At 48.0% G+C, this 16,840-nt stretch overlaps 3 protein-coding genes across 7 annotated transcripts in view; 2 read left to right on the top strand and 1 right to left on the bottom strand.

Moving 5' to 3' along the window:
- mgat4a (alpha-1,3-mannosyl-glycoprotein 4-beta-N-acetylglucosaminyltransferase A) overlaps positions 1-9,727 on the top strand; it is a 30,136-nt gene extending 20,409 nt beyond the window's left edge. Inside the window, exons 4-16 of the mRNA XM_030112033.1 lie at positions 1,888-2,021; positions 2,133-2,179; positions 2,309-2,422; positions 3,262-3,337; positions 4,290-4,404; positions 4,583-4,713; positions 4,793-4,900; positions 4,978-5,052; positions 5,177-5,295; positions 6,238-6,316; positions 6,602-6,662; positions 6,884-6,996; positions 7,366-9,727. Of these exons, the coding sequence (XP_029967893.1) occupies positions 1,888-2,021; positions 2,133-2,179; positions 2,309-2,422; positions 3,262-3,337; positions 4,290-4,404; positions 4,583-4,713; positions 4,793-4,900; positions 4,978-5,052; positions 5,177-5,295; positions 6,238-6,316; positions 6,602-6,662; positions 6,884-6,996; positions 7,366-7,392 (1,199 nt within the window). The 3' untranslated portion in view covers positions 7,393-9,727. The remainder of the gene's footprint in view (positions 1-1,887; positions 2,022-2,132; positions 2,180-2,308; positions 2,423-3,261; positions 3,338-4,289; positions 4,405-4,582; positions 4,714-4,792; positions 4,901-4,977; positions 5,053-5,176; positions 5,296-6,237; positions 6,317-6,601; positions 6,663-6,883; positions 6,997-7,365) is intronic.
- Positions 9,728-9,936: 209 nt separating this feature from the next.
- On the top strand, positions 9,937-12,106 carry coa5 (cytochrome C oxidase assembly factor 5). Its single transcript, XM_030111832.1, has 3 exons — positions 9,937-10,155; positions 11,519-11,602; positions 11,789-12,106. The coding sequence occupies exons 1-3, from the start codon at positions 10,054-10,056 to the stop codon at positions 11,828-11,830; spliced, it is 228 nt and encodes a 75-aa protein (XP_029967692.1). The 5' UTR covers positions 9,937-10,053; the 3' UTR covers positions 11,831-12,106.
- On the bottom strand, positions 12,075-15,865 carry LOC115403044 (inosine-uridine preferring nucleoside hydrolase). 5 transcript variants are annotated; one of them, XM_030111826.1, is made up of 7 exons: positions 15,576-15,865; positions 15,039-15,106; positions 14,588-14,775; positions 14,140-14,319; positions 13,941-14,052; positions 12,949-13,085; positions 12,075-12,865 (listed from the first exon to the last, which is right to left on the bottom strand). In XM_030111826.1, the coding sequence occupies exons 1-7, from the start codon at positions 15,704-15,706 to the stop codon at positions 12,518-12,520; spliced, it is 1,164 nt and encodes a 387-aa protein (XP_029967686.1). In that variant the 5' UTR covers positions 15,707-15,865; the 3' UTR covers positions 12,075-12,517. The 5 variants fall into 5 exon arrangements, with proteins under 5 accessions (XP_029967686.1, XP_029967689.1, XP_029967690.1 ...); XM_030111829.1 differs by having other exon boundaries at positions 14,588-14,798; positions 15,576-15,864; XM_030111830.1 differs by having other exon boundaries at positions 14,588-14,798; positions 15,617-15,864.
- Between the last annotated feature and the right edge of the window lie 975 nt (positions 15,866-16,840).

The raw sequence follows: 16,840 nt of genomic DNA, 5'->3' as shown, positions 1-16,840 counted from the left end.
TGGTAAAAATAACTTGGAAAAACATCCAGTGTTGTGAAATATTCTCATATTTTCAGAAACTGTTTTGTGTTTGTGGTGCATGTTGAATGGTTTGAGCCTGTCGTCGCCACGCTGTGAAGGAAATCCTCCGTCATTTCTCCAAATCAACACATCCACATTCATAAAGCGACGAAGTGCAGTGTGTGTCAGTTCTTCCTCGTGTGACAGCAGTGGACGAGAATGCAGATTGTCTTGGAGGTTTTTAGGGTTGTCGGAGACGGGGGCTGATCAAAGGCCACGGGGGGGGGGGGGGGGGGGGGGGGGGGGGGGGGGGGGGGGGTGTCGGACTCGGTCGTGCTCCAGCTGTACTTGCATGCATTATGGTTCTTTCAGTGTCTGCCGTCCTCTTAGATTCTGTCACTCTCTGTTTCTTTTTTCCTTCCTCCCACACTCTCCTTTCATCCTCGACCTACTTTCCTCCTGGTGGGGGTGGTGAGGGGGGGGTGTCGCTATACGACATGCAGCTCAGTGTGAGAAACACAAAAGCAGAAGTGGGACAGATTCGCCACGCTGCACAGATCACTCTGGAGGATTGCACCCTTTGTCGAATCCACTGCGTTCTTCACTCATCCCGCGTCTGCAGTTTGTTTTGTGCCTTCATTCAACCCCCCCCAGTCACCCCCCACCAGCCGAAACGCCATGTTCAACACTCCTCCCACCCCCCCAGTGTGTCACATAGCTTGTTTGAATCGTCTGACTCACTACCTGGTTTGGAACCGTGCCGACTGGCTGCAGGTCGTCTCCACGGGAGGCGTCTTCAGGGCGAGAACGCTCCGAAGGCACACAGACAGAGAGAAACACCAGCAGAAGCATGCGGGCTAATGGCCGACTTCATGCCGCTGTCTTCACTTGTTTTCCTTTGCAAGAAAAAAAAGGCAGACTTGGCGTCAGATCAGCAGCCTGATGGAATTGCTGGCCCCGGCGTTGATCGTCACTCGGCTGCGCGCTGACTGTTCACTCGCCGCTCAGCAGCATCTCTCCCGGGAGACGGGCCGCTGTCTTTCCCTCTGAAACAAACTGATGTCGTGACTCGTCAGCAGCGTTTCATCTTCTGTTTCGTGGTCCGATGTGGTTTTCTCCTCTTGCTGAGACGAGATCATATAAAGTTGTCTTTGTGCCGCTGTTGTCCAGCTGATCAGCTGAACGTCATTATAAAAGGACATTTTCTCACATGATCTCGAAAGCTGCTGCTTCTTGGGACTTTTCTGTCTTTGAAGATGAAAATTGAGATGTTGACCTATGAAACTCGCCTAGAAATATTGTAAATATCTTGAAGTTGAAAAAACCTCAGCTTGTGTTTTGATCCGTTGTCTCTGTTGTCTTTAGACATTATAGAGATTAAACTCATGGGCAGTTTTATCTCATTAGATCTTGGGTTTCTGGGTGTTACAGAAAGGATTTTCTAGATATTGCTTCAAAACAAAACAGAGCAGTAAATACTTTAATCCCAGAGGGACGTTGTCGAGATTCGGTGGAGATGGATGCATCTGCAGGATTGCTGCAGAACAGACGTCGGTCCTCTTGTTTCCTCCATCCTGTTGACTTTGGCCAGTTTGGCTTTTGTTTGTTTTAGCCAGATTTAGAAGCGCTCTGCAGATCCAAGGATAAAGAATGAGGCTGGATATGAGCCATCTATGACAAATACGCACTATCTCGGTCTGAAGTCCAGCCACAGTAATGAGAACAGCAGACACAGATTTGTCGGTATTTTGTCTCCATCGCTCATCCGTCAGTCTGGCCAGGAGGACTCGTGTAGTCTAACAGGAAGGATTGTTTGATTTTGTGTCCTCTTGACTGAACTCGCACCCCCAGCCTTGCTCCTGAACCCTCTCTGTGGCTGTCCTGCAGTTACCATGGTGATGGGAATCCCCACGGTGAAGCGGAAGGTGAAGTCCTATCTGTCGGAGACGCTCCGCTCGCTGATAGACAAGCTGTCACCGGAGGAGAAGCTGGACTGTGTTATTATCGTCTTCGTCGGGGAGGTGAGATCTCAGTCCCACACCGTGACTCATCCGCTGACGTCGCTGTGATAAGTCAGAAAACGGCGCTCAACGGTCTGCCTGTCTGATGTCTTCCTGGTGTTTCTCCTGCAGACTGACCTTGACTACGTGCACAGTGTTGTGGCCGGCCTGGAAAAAGAGTGAGTGCACCTGTCTGCCGCCTGCCAGAGCCAGAGAGGTGGACATGATGAGGGTGTCAAAGAGAAGTGTCCAGACGAAGCCGTAATCGTCACATTTAGATTTTTCTTTTCTTTTTTTTTCCCCCACAGATTTTCCACAGAGCTGAATTCCGGCCTGCTGGAGGTGATTTCCCCTCCAGCCACCTATTACCCCGATCTCACCAACCTCAAGGAGACTTTTGGAGACTCCAAAGAAAGAGTCAGGTGAGGACAGCCTCGACGAGCTCGTCTGTGCGCTCCGGCAGCTCGTCGCAAAAAGACGTGACAGAAATAGTTATGGGAGCGGTGGAGAAACCATCTCGACGCGATGAGAATAAAACAGAAGAAAGCTGCGATGAGGATGAGTCGGGGGAGGGAGGGGGGAGGGAGGTAGGCTGCCGGGTGCTTAGTATTCCACAGGCGGTTCTCAAAGTCAGATCAAGGTCATGGGCAGCAGCTCCGTCTCTCTCTGTGGCTCTCTGACGCTCGCTCCCTCTTATCCTGTCTTTATGCTCCGACTAACAACCGGCTTCATTAAAGATCGGTTTCTAGGCGGGTTTATGGAGTCCTGCAGGACTCGGAGCGCCGGGCCGCTCCAGCGCTGCGAGCCGTCAGCTTGTCTTCATCAGGATCGCCACCGTGCTGCAGTGTTGGACTCATGTTCTGACTGAGCACATTTATTTAACTGAACACACTCAGCAGTGGACCACCTGGCTGAATTTAACACATTCATCCTCTCTTTTTAACGATATCTCCACCTGTGCGTGACGCGTGCGACTGAGTTTTTGCAGTCAGAGGTTTTTTTTTCCAGCTCCACCTCCTACACAAGAACACCTGCAGCGCTTGTTGAACAGCCGTCACACAGACCGCAACGTCATTTGGATCAAACAATTAGTGTGACAGCTTTGGCTCATCAATTATTCAGAGGGAGCCTGCTGCTGCGGCGGCGGCGGCGGCGGATACCTGGGAGAACAGCTCCGCTCCATGCATGTGAAGCAGACAGTACCTGAGAACGCCTCTGAGCTTTAATCTGCGCACGCTTCCTCTTCTTCTGCTTTGTTCAGATGGCGTACGAAGCAGAACCTGGACTACTCCTTCCTCATGATGTACGCCGTGAGCAAAGGCGTCTATTACGTTCAGGTACGTAGAGACGAGACGGGAGTGAGCGCTCCGGTCAGGGGAGCAGAGTGTGCAAATTACCTTCACACCGATCTGAGCAGTTTATCTGAACACGTCAGTGATGGATGCTTCAGGATTTAAAAGTTTTTCACCACAGTAGAGTTGAAGCCTTGTTATTGCTTCAGTGTAGAGACGATGGAACTGATTCTCACTCCGTGGACTCTAATGGGTCTCTGATCCTGCTGCCACGGCCAGCTCCTCACCACGGCCGCTCTCCGGCTCTGGTTTCAGCAGGAGGCAATTAAGACACGTTATGCAAGTTCATTCTTCAAACGCTGAAGCAAAAAAACTCTTGAAGGCGTCTTCTCAGCGTTGAATCCCAGAGTGCACCGTGCCGATGAGCCCTGGCTCAGCCCTGCCTCCGTCACGGCCCCGCTCTGTTGGCGAGACAGGCCGCCTCGCCGTGGACGTTTGTCTCGGTTTGGTCGTCGGTGATTTTCTTCTTGTTTTTAATCCTGAATGGAGCCAGTTCCTCTCGTTAGTCTAATCCTCCGAGAATTCATGAAATCTTATCTGCGAAAACAGTTTGGGATGATCGACCCAGCGCTGCTCTTTGTCGATGTGCTGTTAATCTGTCTTCTTTGTGTGTGTGTGTGTGTGTGTGTGTGTGTGTGTGTGTGTGTGTGTGTGTGTGTGTGTGTGTGTGTGTGTGTGTGTGTGTGTGTGTGTGTGTGTGTGTGTGTGTGTGTGTGTGTGTGTGTGTGTGTGTGTGTGTGTGTGGTCTGTCTGCTCTCACCTGGAGGGAAGAGGTACCGTCTCACCGTAGTGTCAGCTGCTAGTGTAGCAGCTCCAGATTAGATTCTTAGCTCAGGCTGTCCTTGTGTGAATCTAGAGGAGACGTCCCCCCCGTCCCCCCTCTGCCCCCACCCCGTCCACCTCCTGTCCTCACTCCTCTGTGCGTCTCCTCCTCCAGCTGGAGGACGACATCGTGGCCAAGCCCAACTACTTTGCCACCATGAAGAACTTCGCCCTGCAGCTGTCGTCGGAGGACTGGATGATCCTGGAGTTCTCCCAGCTGGGCTTCATCGGTACACACCCCGTCCATTCCCAGCATGCACCGGGGCCTCAGTCACACACTGCTGTTCTGACTCCACGGAGTCTCGGATCCGCTCGTCGCCACATTCACATCAGCTCCTGCAGCTCATTCTCGACAGTGACCTTGGATGATCAGTGAAGATGTGTGAACGTCTGGGTCCTCTCCTGCAGGGAAGATGTTCCAGGCTCCGGACTTGAACCTCATCGTTGAGTTCATCTTCATGTTCTACAAGGAGAAGCCCATCGACTGGCTGCTGGACCACATCCTGTGGGTCAAAGTCTGCAACCCGGAGAAGGACGCGGTGAGAGACGACGGGGGGGCGGCGGGAGGCGGGAGGTGGAGGACGAGCCCTCATTCCCCCGGTTCTCTTCCTCCCTCAGAAACACTGCGAGCGGCAGAAGTCCAGCCTGCGGGTGCGGTTCAGGCCGTCGCTGTTTCAGCACGTGGGGCTTCACTCGTCTCTGGCTGGGAAGATCCAGAAGCTCACGGTGAGCGTTGCTCCCTGACGGTGGATTCCCGCCGCGGTCCTGTGTACAGACTCCGGTTTGCCTTCTGTTTGCTGCAGGACAAGGACTTCCTGAAGCCGCTGCTCCACAAGATACACGTTAACCCTCCAGCTGAAGTCTCCACATCAATGAAGGTGTGTCCCTCTCCCCTGTCGTCCCGCTGAGGCAGACACACCACAGATCCTTTTACACACAGAGAAAGGATTCTTGATGGAATTAACTGAGACTGAGGATCCGTCCTGGTGTTGTGTGGTCCAGGTGTATCAGGGTCACACACTGGAGAAAACCTACCTGGGAGAGGACTTCTTCTGGGCCATCACTCCTACTGCCGGAGACTACGTCCTCTTCAAGTTCGACCGGCCCGTCAGCATCGAGAGGTCAGTGTTGGGCTCGTCTGCAGCGCTTCACGTTTTGGCCAAGTAGGATAACAGTGGGGTAAATTAAAGAGCCAGTTAATCCCTCCGTCCAGCTCCGCCCGGTCCAGGGCTAAACAATAGGAATTAGAATCAAATCCAGTTTTTATCGTGACGACTGAACAGATCTGTTTCTTCAAACGCCTGGATGCTCCTGCACAGTCCTGTTAATGGAGAAACTCTCGTGTTTTCCCTGACACTACCCTGCTGTCCTTCACCGATTCAGGTTTAAGCTTCAGTCAGCGCGTGCACACGCACATGAGCGTGCACGGCTCCGGGGATTAGGGTGAGCTAATGAAAGTGCTCTAAATTAAGCATTCGCAGGCTTGATTCCGACTCTCTGCGGAGCCGGAGTGGAACGGGAGCCGCTGGCAGCAGAGCTCACCTCCATCTTAACGCCCGGTTCTGTGGAAACGAGGCGACGGTGAGGAGAGAGCGAGAGAACTGCCAGACACAGCCGCTCACCCGTCAGGTGGAACGCTGGTTGGGAATGAGACCTTTAGCATGGCTGCACCGAGAAGGGAAACTCTCTCTGATAAACTGGAACATTATATTCTTTCTTTCAGTCCTCAGATATTTCATATTCTCCTCTACACTCATGTTTTGTGTATTCACGCCACCCTCCAGTTGCTTTAAGATGTGCCGAGGTTCTGGGGCTCCAGCTGCATAAAAAAGAAAGAAAGACTGGAATTTCAAGAACGCTGTAGCTTTGACTTAAACCGGAGATCTGAGGAGAAGCATTCGAGCCCCGGAAACTCCGAGACGCTTGATGTATTCTTATGATTCCAAATTCAGTGAAGGCTTTAAGACAGCAGTGAAGCCGAGCGGCTGTTTGGCTGCCGAAGGAGCTGGAGACGCCGCTCCACGCCTGACAGTATTCAAATGAAGCCTCCGTGTGATTGGCAGGTTCCTGTTTCGCAGCGGTAACCAGGAACACCCCGGGGACAAGATCGAGAACACCACAGTGGAAATACTGCCCGTCTCGGTATGGGAGACCACACACACACACACACGCACACACACACACACACACGCACACACGCACACATGCACACACGTCATCTGTCCGTGGTGTGATGTACAAACCACTCTGATTAGATTACATTGAGTGGTCGCAGCCTATTGATTATCGACGCTGTGCGCACTGCCAGAGGTGATGCATTCTGACACGGTGACCCACGCCTCCCTCCCCGTCGCTGCAGTCTGGTCACATTCATCACTGTGCCGCTCCGAGAAAAGGACTGATCTGGATTTTAATGTGTGTCTTTAGGAGAGCGGACTGCAGACCAAAGAGAAGTACAAGCGGACAGAAGATCGCTTCTACAGGATTGGTGAGTCGACTGAACCGTGTACTGAAACGGTTTCACACCTTTTCTCTTTGATCAAGTTTCTGCTGTGAAATGAGATTTATTAATAACAATGAACAGTACTGGTTACGGTAATAGTTCCAATGACTCATTTTGTTACCTGCTTGAATGATGATTTATTGGCTGTGTGCTCCAACTGTACATATAATTTATTGGTGTGTGTATGTGTGTGCGTGTGTGGACAGGCCATTTCGAGAAGGGTGTGGCGGAGGGGGCCGTGGATCCTTCCTTTAACCCCGTTGTGGCCCTGCGGCTCTCCGTCCTCAAAGACTCTGCGGTGTGGGCCATCCTCAGTGAAGTAAGGCAGACACACTCTGGCGTGTGTATCCACCAATCAGCCACAACAATATGAGCGCTGACGGGTTGCCGTTATAACGGCACTGATGGTCTCTTTATCGAGGCACATACACTCCTGATCAACATGTTAAGACCAGTTGAAAAATGGCGAGAATTTACATTTTGCACTGTTGGATCTTGAAAAGGTTCTAGGTAGTGCTTCAAAATTCAAAAAGAAGAAATGGGAGTGAAAAAAAAAAAAAAAACATTTTTTGGGAGTAAGCAACTGAAATCAGCTGGTCATAATGTTATGGCTGACTGCAGCAGCGCCGCGTTGCGGACGTCCTCCCGTCTTCCCTCAGTAACCCGGCGCTCTGCTCTGGTTCTGCAGATCCACATAAAGAGGGTCGCTGGCTGACCGCTGTGGAGGGGGACCCTGGCTCGTGGCCCCCGGGGGGGTCCAGACTCTCCTGGACTGCCTCTGCAGGGCGTCCGGCTCCCAGCAGCCCCGTCGGTAGAGCCCTCTGGAGCCGCTCTGTGGAGCTAGTCTGAGGAGCGCCACCCCTCTGCCCCGTTCGCCATCTCGCATCTTCTGATTTTTTTGCCTCTCATCGATCGTTTACCCCCCCACCCCTCCACCCCCCTTCTTTCTGCACCCCCCCTCCTCACCCTCATGCTCATTTCTCTGTGAGAATGTGACTACTACTGTCTGGAGAACAACAGCGGAGTGTGTGACGCCATCTGCTCTCAAAGCGGCTGTTGTTCAGCAGCTTCCAGTACAATCAGACGAATTCCTGGAGGAGCGGTTGGAATGATCTCATGAGGGGAGAACCGGTCACCTGGCCACTGGTGTCCATGCTGCCAAACCTTTCTTTGTTACTCAATGCTGCCACCTTTGGGCCAGCTGGGGCATTGCACTGTCACTAGCGCCTCAGCAAAGCCCTCGATGATCAAGAATGTCGTCGTCACTAGTGGCCAGCTGCCCTCAGTTCTCGGCGGAGGCGAAGGAGCGCCAGATCAACACCAGCCCCGACCAAACGTCGCCCGGCCGCCACGTTCAGATTCTCCACTCGGCCCTGAGACACACACTCAGGATGAGAAGCCCTGCCCGGAGCCCGTCGGCGGCGACTCTGACCACACGTCGGCCAGTATGAGTGGAAACACCGAGAAGTACCATGACGCCATATCGATCTCGCCTCGTGTCTGACCTCAGTGTCCATTTCTAGTAAACCAATCGGACATTGCCTTGGCGCCATTTTCCTGAAGGAGTATATTGTTATATAGATATATTATTACAGTTACAAGTGACGATCTATGAAGGTGACTTAATTTATTTGAAATAAATCTTTAATTTGTACAAGAGGTAAAATATATTTTTATTCTATTGAAAGATGTTTATGATAGTTCAGAGTATGTTTTTGTGTACTTCTGTTTTTTTCTTCCTCTTCCAAATTGCTATTTTGTCCATTTTTTTTTTCTAAATTGCCTTTGTTTTTAACAGCTACTTGCAAAGTGCGTTGTCTGCTGTTGTAAGTAGCTTCATTCAGTCTGTAAACGTTTCTTTTTAGAAAGGAAAACAAAATCTTTCAGCTATTTTTTTTTTCTTCATTGTTAAGAAACTGGATGTTGGGGAAGTTGTGAATTGTTTCCGGTGAAGTAGTTGTGGGTCAAAATGGGGAAAAATGTGCCTTATATCCTTGTCCCTTAAAGTTGTCCCAGAAACATTGTTTCTGTACGTTCCTCTCATTTGTCACCTACATATGAACTGCTGGATATACTAATATTTTGAGGTGATGTACACACACACAATCCCATTTGAGATCTGAAGAGAGAAAGCGGTCATGGAGTGTTGGAGTTATAATATTCTTTATAACTTTTTCAATCCGTGTTATTTGCACTGCTTTTTCTAGTTTTTTTTTTTTTTTTTTTTTGGGCTACAATCACATTGTATTGTTTACTGAATCCTTCATTTTGCCCGCTTACTCCAAATCCAATTTCCAATTCATTGTGTCCACGTTGTGTGGACGGATTATGACTACTGATCACTGCAGAGCGCGCCTCTGATGGTATGGATGTCTGTATGTGTTTATGCATTTTATAAATCTATAAAATGCATTGAACATCTCTTCCTCTCCCTTGCTTCTCCTAATAGTTTGATTTTCTTTTTTTAAAAAAATTCTGTTCAACATGGTGCATCAGCTTTCAGTGGAAGCTCTCATTTTACGTTTTCGTTTATTCTGAGGGGAAGTGCCTTTTGGTGAAGGCCAGATGAGTCGTTTAGTTTGTTTTTTCTGATCATGCCCATGCATGATGATTATTTGTAATTTATAAGCGATGCCTTTTTATTTCTCTGCCCAGGCAGGCTCCTCTGCCCCGATCGAACCATCTACACTACTGAAAATCAGAGTGTTTCAAGTCTGTGTCGAATTCATTTAAATGGGAAAAGATTTAAACTAGCCACTTAAACTGTATTGATTTCAAAGGGGAAAGATAAATTCTTCTAAGCTACCAGGACTGGCTTATGCCCCTTTCTTGCATCCTCCTGCAAACTGAATGCATTGAAACGGCATGACACGGTTTTTTGTGATTTTTGCAGCGGACAGAAAAAAGACAGGGAAATGTGCGCTTGTTACACAGCTCCCTTCACACCCATCATTTCACGTGCCTTCATCGTGTACATGTGTATACCCGACTGGATATGTTGGCATCATTTCCATGGGCATCTTTGAAATAAATGAGAACGATTGTTAGAAGTCATGACCATTTTTGTGTTGCGATTTTGTTTTCCATCTTTGTTTTATTTTTCAACATACCAGATTAAACAGGCTGAAACCAGAGAAAATCCACAACAAGCTTTGCAAATATAACAAGAAAAATGACCTAAATCAGACAGATTTTGTTCCTCAAAATATGTTGTTTACTTCCGGAGCGCGTTCAGCGAAAACTACCATTCCCAGGATGCACTGCGCAGAGTCAAGCACTTCCGATGGCGGCTTCCGCTTTCATAACAGATGTCACCGCTGTTAAGGAGCTGCCTCTAGCATTTTGCAGTTAATTGAGCTGAATTAAAGCTTGGACAATGCCGAAATATTACGAGGATAAGGAGGAGGATACCAGGGCCTGCGCCGGTATCAGGGAAGACTTTAAGGCATGTCTCCTTCAGCACGACTGCGTTGTCAAGGTAAGTTAGCATCACAGAGCTAACTGGTGTTTCGGATTGGCTGGTTTCCCTGTTAACTGGTGACCGACTTCCAAAACCCGACAGGATAGAGACTCACTGACGTTCTGTCACTCTAAACTTTACAAATGCGGTTCAGCGACCTTCACCAGCACAGCTCCGAATTTGTTTTTTTGCTTTTTTTAAACATCTGGTATTAGCAACAACAGGAAGTCGGTCACCATTTAACAAGGAAACCAATTAGTCTGTAACAAACCTGGTTTATGTTCTACTCTGACTTGTCACCCGTTTAACTAACTACTCACAAACCTTCTAAGTTGGTCAATGAAAAGGTAATTTAGTGGCGTGAATACCAATATACCAGGTTTTATATACAAAAAATAGGTTCTTTCTGTGGGTTACACTGGAGCCAAAACAGACCCATTGAAACCTGGACTGCCTTAGAGAATTTATTGAGACCATATATCTTACTTGACAACACTAATAACTCAGTCACCTCACGTGGAATGACCTGCTGGACTTGGTTAACTGATAATGGGCGTTGTTCCTTTCATACTATTTGTTAGTCCACCAAAATAATGTGTACACTCACCAGGAAAAGGAAAACTTATATAAAAATACCAAATTAAGACATCACAAGAATAATATAGGTTACGAGTAACGTAAAGTAAAGTGTCCAGTGTGATTGCTACATCTTGTGGGATCCCCCACAGGGAAAAGTCTGCAGGTGTTAAATCAGCTCGACTGCGCCTCTTCATCCCAGCCAGTGTCTTTGCAAAAACTCACTTTTTATAGCAGTTTGATTAAACTTTGAAAGAGGTAGTATCGAAGTACTTCCATCTTCCTTTTCCTGATGTGTGTATAGATTGTTTTGGTGGACTCTGTTCACACCTTACAGTGGTGCACTAACTCTCAGTGTATTTACGTCTACAGGTGTGATTTTGAACATGCAGGTGTACAAATCTGATTTGAGTGAAAGAGATTGATCTTTTCCCCTTTTTTTCCCAGCCTTGGGCTGGCAGTGGGTGTGTTTTGTTTTACTGTACCTGATTCTACTATTATTAACAACAAATAAAGTTCTCCTTAATAAATATGGCAGGGTCACTGCCATCACAGTTCAGACAACCACACTGCAGATGCAGAGTGAGCTTTTAACCTCAAAGCCACTCTTTTAGACTTTCAGGAATCACAAAGGCCTCGAATGCAACTTGCATAATGAGAAGATGTCATGTGTAAAGACAGGTGGGCCACCTGTAGCACATGCTCAAAAAGCTGCGTCTGGATCGATCAGGAGTAATATCCATCGTTATGCCATGGAGCGCTGGCATGGCTGAAAGGCCCTCTAACTGATGTCTTCACCCTTCAGGAGGGGAAAATGCCCAGTGAGTGTTTGAAGGAAGGCCACTGCAAAGCCCTGCAGACATCCTTCTTTGAATGCAAGAGATCAATGGTGAGTCTGAGGAAACTTCAGCCGGTTACACGATAAATGACCGGACGAGGCCTTTTCACTCACCCTGCACAGGCCGAGTGAAGAACACTGGATCCCGTTTCTTTTTTAGTTGTTCCAGAAGAAAACTGGCCACAGATCAGTTCCCTGCTGTGCTGCAAAGACATGATGTGTGTTTTCCTCCTGCAGCTGGACACACGGTCGAGATTCAGAGGAAGAAAAGGATATTAAAGAGTCCAGTGTGCACTGATGCTGGAGGAGCAGCTGCACAGCTGGACGGACTGAGCTGAGGCGAGTCGCACCGAGTCTGATGGACGCTTCACACCGACTGGAAGCAGCAAAGTCCAGGACTGGAGGACGAAGGCAGCACTCCTCTGGAGCTTTGATGTGGAAGAAACGTTGATGTGGACGAATGAGTGTGTGTGTGTATATATATTGACAGGATGAATAAATAATGAGCCAAACAAATAAAATGTTGACTGTTAACATGTTTATAGTGCTTTATTAAAAAACACAACCATTAAAGATGAACTTTTATTGAGGCCTTTCTGCTCATTGACCACAACATTAAGACCACCCCTCCAGTCGCTGTCAGCCTGTTTCCTCTCTACTCTTCATGGATTAAATGAGCTGAAAACTTGACTCAGATTTAGTTTCACATGAACACGACAGCTACACACTTTAAACTCCCTTCAGCTGGGCGGACCGGTGTTCACCTGCTGTGGTTTTAACAGTGGTTCTAGGAATGCTGTGGAAGTTTTTTCTTGTGGGTCAGTCTGTGCTCGTCTAAAGTCACCGTTCCTCCTGCGAGGCCCGGTCTGAACTGGAGCAGGTCGAGTTGCTGATTGATCTAGAGAATGAAGAGATGAGTCCCGGGTCTGAATGAGCGAACAGGAGCAGGGATGCCGTCACTTCCTGTCACTTTAGCGCCGCCATCATCATCTGCTTGAACTTCTCCAGGTCCACCTTCTTCATGATGAGAGCCTGGTGCCTCTTCTTCAGTAACCGTGTGGTGTCCATCACCATCATGCCGCGTGTGAACGTTCCCGTCAGCTCCACGCTGACCGGGTGCCGCTCGCTCTCCAGGATGACGGACTCGTCCACGGCCGCCGCCGCCGCGTACGAGTCGCACGACACGAAGCCCGAGCCGGCGACGAACTCCTTCTCGAAGCGCTCGCTCTGCGACACCTGGATGCTGTGGCGGAAGATCTGCGCCATGAAGCGGGCCTTCCTGCTGTCCTGCGCCAGCCAGGCGTCGCAGAAGTCCTGGAGGGGCGCAGAGCGAAGACAAGCTGCTGAAACGCCGGCGGCCGGGAGGCGGCGGCCTGCAGAGTGTGTGGAGGCATTACCCAGGACAGCTTGCTGTGGCAGGTGAACTCCCAGCAGGCCAGGTAGGTCGGACACTCGTACTCGTTCAGCACGATGAACGCCGCCTCGGGGTCGGCCGTGAAATTGAACTCGCCGCAAACCGTCGTGTTTCCTCGAGCTGCAAAGACAGAAGACAGACCAGGGACACGTCTTCACTGCCGTTACTAAAGCATGGGCTCAGTCTGGACAGAAAGTCACCGAGTGTGTGTGTGTGTGTGTGTCTGTGTGATCAGCATTCCAGATACGTTCCCGTCAAATCAGCAGATTTTCTTCACCGTTTCTTCCATTCGTTCCACATTTTACATCCATAAAGATCAAGATTCTGTCGGTGAAATGAAAAGCTTGGATTCATGCTCCTCATTTCTGAAATATGGAAAACTTCTGAAAGAAAGAAATATCTGTACTGATCAAAATGAGAAAGTCCAATAAGTTATTACCTTTCAGATGAGCTTTCTTTACATTAACCATACATGTCAGTGTTCTCTGGCTGAAAAAAGACCCTAATATACCTGCATGAAGTGAAGATTAATGTTTTTTTATCTAAAACTGGCATATTTTGAAATAAACAAAGCACTGAATATCTTTAGTTTACTTCAGAATTTGAAGTAAATTGACTAGTAAAGTATTCATGCATCAGGTTTTCAGAGTCTGTTCTTCATTAACTTAGAAAATAGATGATCTCTGCTTATACAGGTAGAAAATGCAAAAGTTGAGCAAGAAAATATTTTTTTCCCTAATTTGTAGACCAATGTCAAAAAGAGAAACATTTGACATTTTGCACCATTATCCCACTTTTTCTGAAATATTTCCTAGGAAAAAAAACAGTACAGTGGATCATGAGCAAACACACTGTACTCGTCTTATCTGCTCTTTAAGCTTATCCCATGAATCTAGTTATTCTGTGTTTATTTCGGGGAACTCGTATTAATCCCATCGGTCCAGTCAGCGAGTCAACAGAAGCAGAGTTACTGACATTCGGTGTTTCCTCCCATGATGAAGAGGCCTTTCAGTTTACTGGGCAGCGATGGATCCATCTTCACAGCCAGAGCCAGGTTGGTGAGCGGCGCCGTGGCGACCAGAGACACCTGAGAGACACACACACACACACACACACACAACCACACACACTTCAGACACGTCCACACACGCGTGCCTCACCTCGGGGGTCTCACCTCTCCGGGATTCTCGTTGACGATCCTGATCATGGCCGCCACGGCGCCCTCCTCCTGCAGCAGGTCCAGGCCGGGGGCGCCGGGGTCGGGGGCGTCTCCGAAGCCGTCCTTCCCGTGGAACTCTCCGGCGCTGATGACCTTCCCCAGGATGGGCTTGGCGGCGCCTTTAAACACCGGAATCTGAGAGAAAACGCGCAGCGTTAGGAGGCTTTCTGCATGAATATACCGTACTTCCAGTTTCACCATAGCTTGATGCAAATACTGCATCAATCAACTGAGAAGTCAGTTAGTGACATCCAGTTCCTGTATCGGGTCATGTGCTTTGAAGAACAACAACTAATTGTTGGTCGGTTATATAAGCGGCTCCTTCACTTGTCACATGACGAAGGAAAGTAAAAATCACATGCGAGCCGTGAGAAGGAGAGACGTGAGGGATCGTGGACCCCACCTCCAGCCTGTCGCAGGCCTGCAGGACCCGCAGGGTGTTCCTGCACACGTTCTCCACCGAGGTGTTCCCGTGCACGCACGTGACGCCCAGGAGCCGGACGCCGGGGGCGGCCAGCGCCAGCATGATGGCCTGGGCGTCGTCGACGCCGCAGTCCACGTCCATCAGCAGCTTCTTGCTCATCCCGGAGCCTGCAGGGAACACACAGGCTGGACTGGACCGGCCGACGGTCCAGTCCAGCCTCAACCAGTCACACTTCACATGGAGTACATCAAAAATATCCATGACGGCACTGAGCCAATCCTGTCGAGCACGTTTTAGAAGTTTGTGTAAAGAGAACTTTAGAGGAAGCAGCATCTTCCAGAACCAGGATGAGACAAGAGACAAGTCTCTGATCTGAGTCAGTGAGAAGAGAGGAAGCAGAGGGAGATCCTCTCCAGTGGAAAACACCGACCTGTGGCAGAAACACGGTGGTGAGCTCCTCTCAGGGTCCGCAGCCTGCAGTGGTCAGACGCAAACAACCTTTGAGCAGAAGGAAAAAGACCATGAGCCAGTGGGAGGAGCCTCCATGCAGACAGGAAACGCTCATACGAATAAATCTTTAATCTATTCTGAATGTATTGTGTTTGTCTATGTATCAGTTTTAGAAATCCCTTTGTTTTATGAACTTCTGGAAAAAAATAAATAGGTATTAGAATTCACTGAACTAAACTAAAATGTGCATTATAATTCTTTTATGAACACATATTAGTGGCTAAATGATCTTTTGCAGCTTTAGGTCCAACTTGCATGATTATATTTACTGCTGATGCTTTAGTTGCAACAATAAAACAAAAATAACTGTGATCATGAATGTCAGGATTAGGGTTAATCCTAACCCTCGGGTGGTTAACCCTAACCCTAACACTCGCATGATAAAGTCGCTTTGCTCTCACAGAGGTGGACAGAAGCGCAGTGTGGATGTCAGCAGCCTCCTGCGGACCAGCCTCACCTCCTGACGGAGCGGCGGACGGCAGGACGGCTCACACTCACCGCCCGGACGACCCCCGCCATGTCCGCAGGGCAGCGAGGAGCACAGAGGGGCCGGAACAGCGACGTCTCACTCCGAGGAGGATTCTGCATCTGCACGGCGACGGAAGCAGTCCGGTCGAAGCTGCTCCTCACTCACTAAGGAGTTCAGAACAACGTTTTTAGCTGAACCACCAAAAAAATTAAGTTTGATATTTCACGCGCTGTAGTTTATTTTTTATTTCAAACAATTGATGTGGTTCTTTCTTTTCTACAGCGATCTATGGTTGTGACGCCACTTCCGGGTTTTCAAGGAAAACACGTGTTTGTGTCTTTCAAAATATAAAAGTAAAAAAAAAACGCTTAAAAAAATAAAGACACCCATCACACATCAGCGAATTCAGCAGTGATCTCAGGTTACTTTCTTGTATCTTATGGCTATTTTTTTTTTGTGAAAATTCATTTAAAGTTTGTAGCAACAAAAACAGATCAGCCATCCCTACAGTGACATGAAAACAGCTGTACTAAAGTAGAGATAGAGAAAGAAAGGAAAAAGAGTGGTAGGCATTACAGTAGAATTATATGTATAATGAGAACTGTTCCACTTCCTGGTTCAGTTTTATAAAAGGTACATTTGTCTTGATGCCAGGGAATTTAGATAGATAAATGCAATGGATATATATGTAATGTATTTCTGAATGTAATTTGTTGATTTTTGTGAGGAATACAACATTTTAAAGGAACATCGCATGAAAAAGGCCAGTTCATGTCCACAAAAATTGCAATTCAAAACAGTTTCCCCATGTTTAGTTTCCTTTAGCATCATAAAAACATTCTCTGATACATTTATTGGTGAATTTATTACTCAGAATATCAGTATTTTTTTTTTTATAATAAAGTGTATTTGCTGTTGTAGGTTTTCTAATTTGTTTTCATTCCACTGGGAATGGAATTTATTACTGATATCTTATCTTTAAATTTGAGAAGGGATACCTGAGTATTTTGCCATGAGATCAACCTTTGAAATAAACTAGATTTTTTTTCAATCCAATTTACTAAATAGAGTGATTTGTTTCTCTTTGTGTTGCATTTGTTGTTCCAAATAATAGATTTATGTGGAGAAAAGTTATGTGAAAAACACACAGAACTGAGAACTCCCTGATACAATTCTGACATCCTAACTGGTAACCTTGAGATTCTCCAGCTGCATGTCGACAAAAGGCCTTCAGCGTTCTTTAAAATGCTGCG

This window comes from Salarias fasciatus, chromosome 16, assembly GCF_902148845.1.
Source record: "Salarias fasciatus chromosome 16, fSalaFa1.1, whole genome shotgun sequence".
Lineage (NCBI taxonomy): Eukaryota > Metazoa > Chordata > Actinopteri > Blenniiformes > Blenniidae > Salarias > Salarias fasciatus.
The sequence above is the reverse complement of the archived record's forward strand: the minus strand, read 5'-3'. Positions and strand labels throughout refer to the sequence as shown.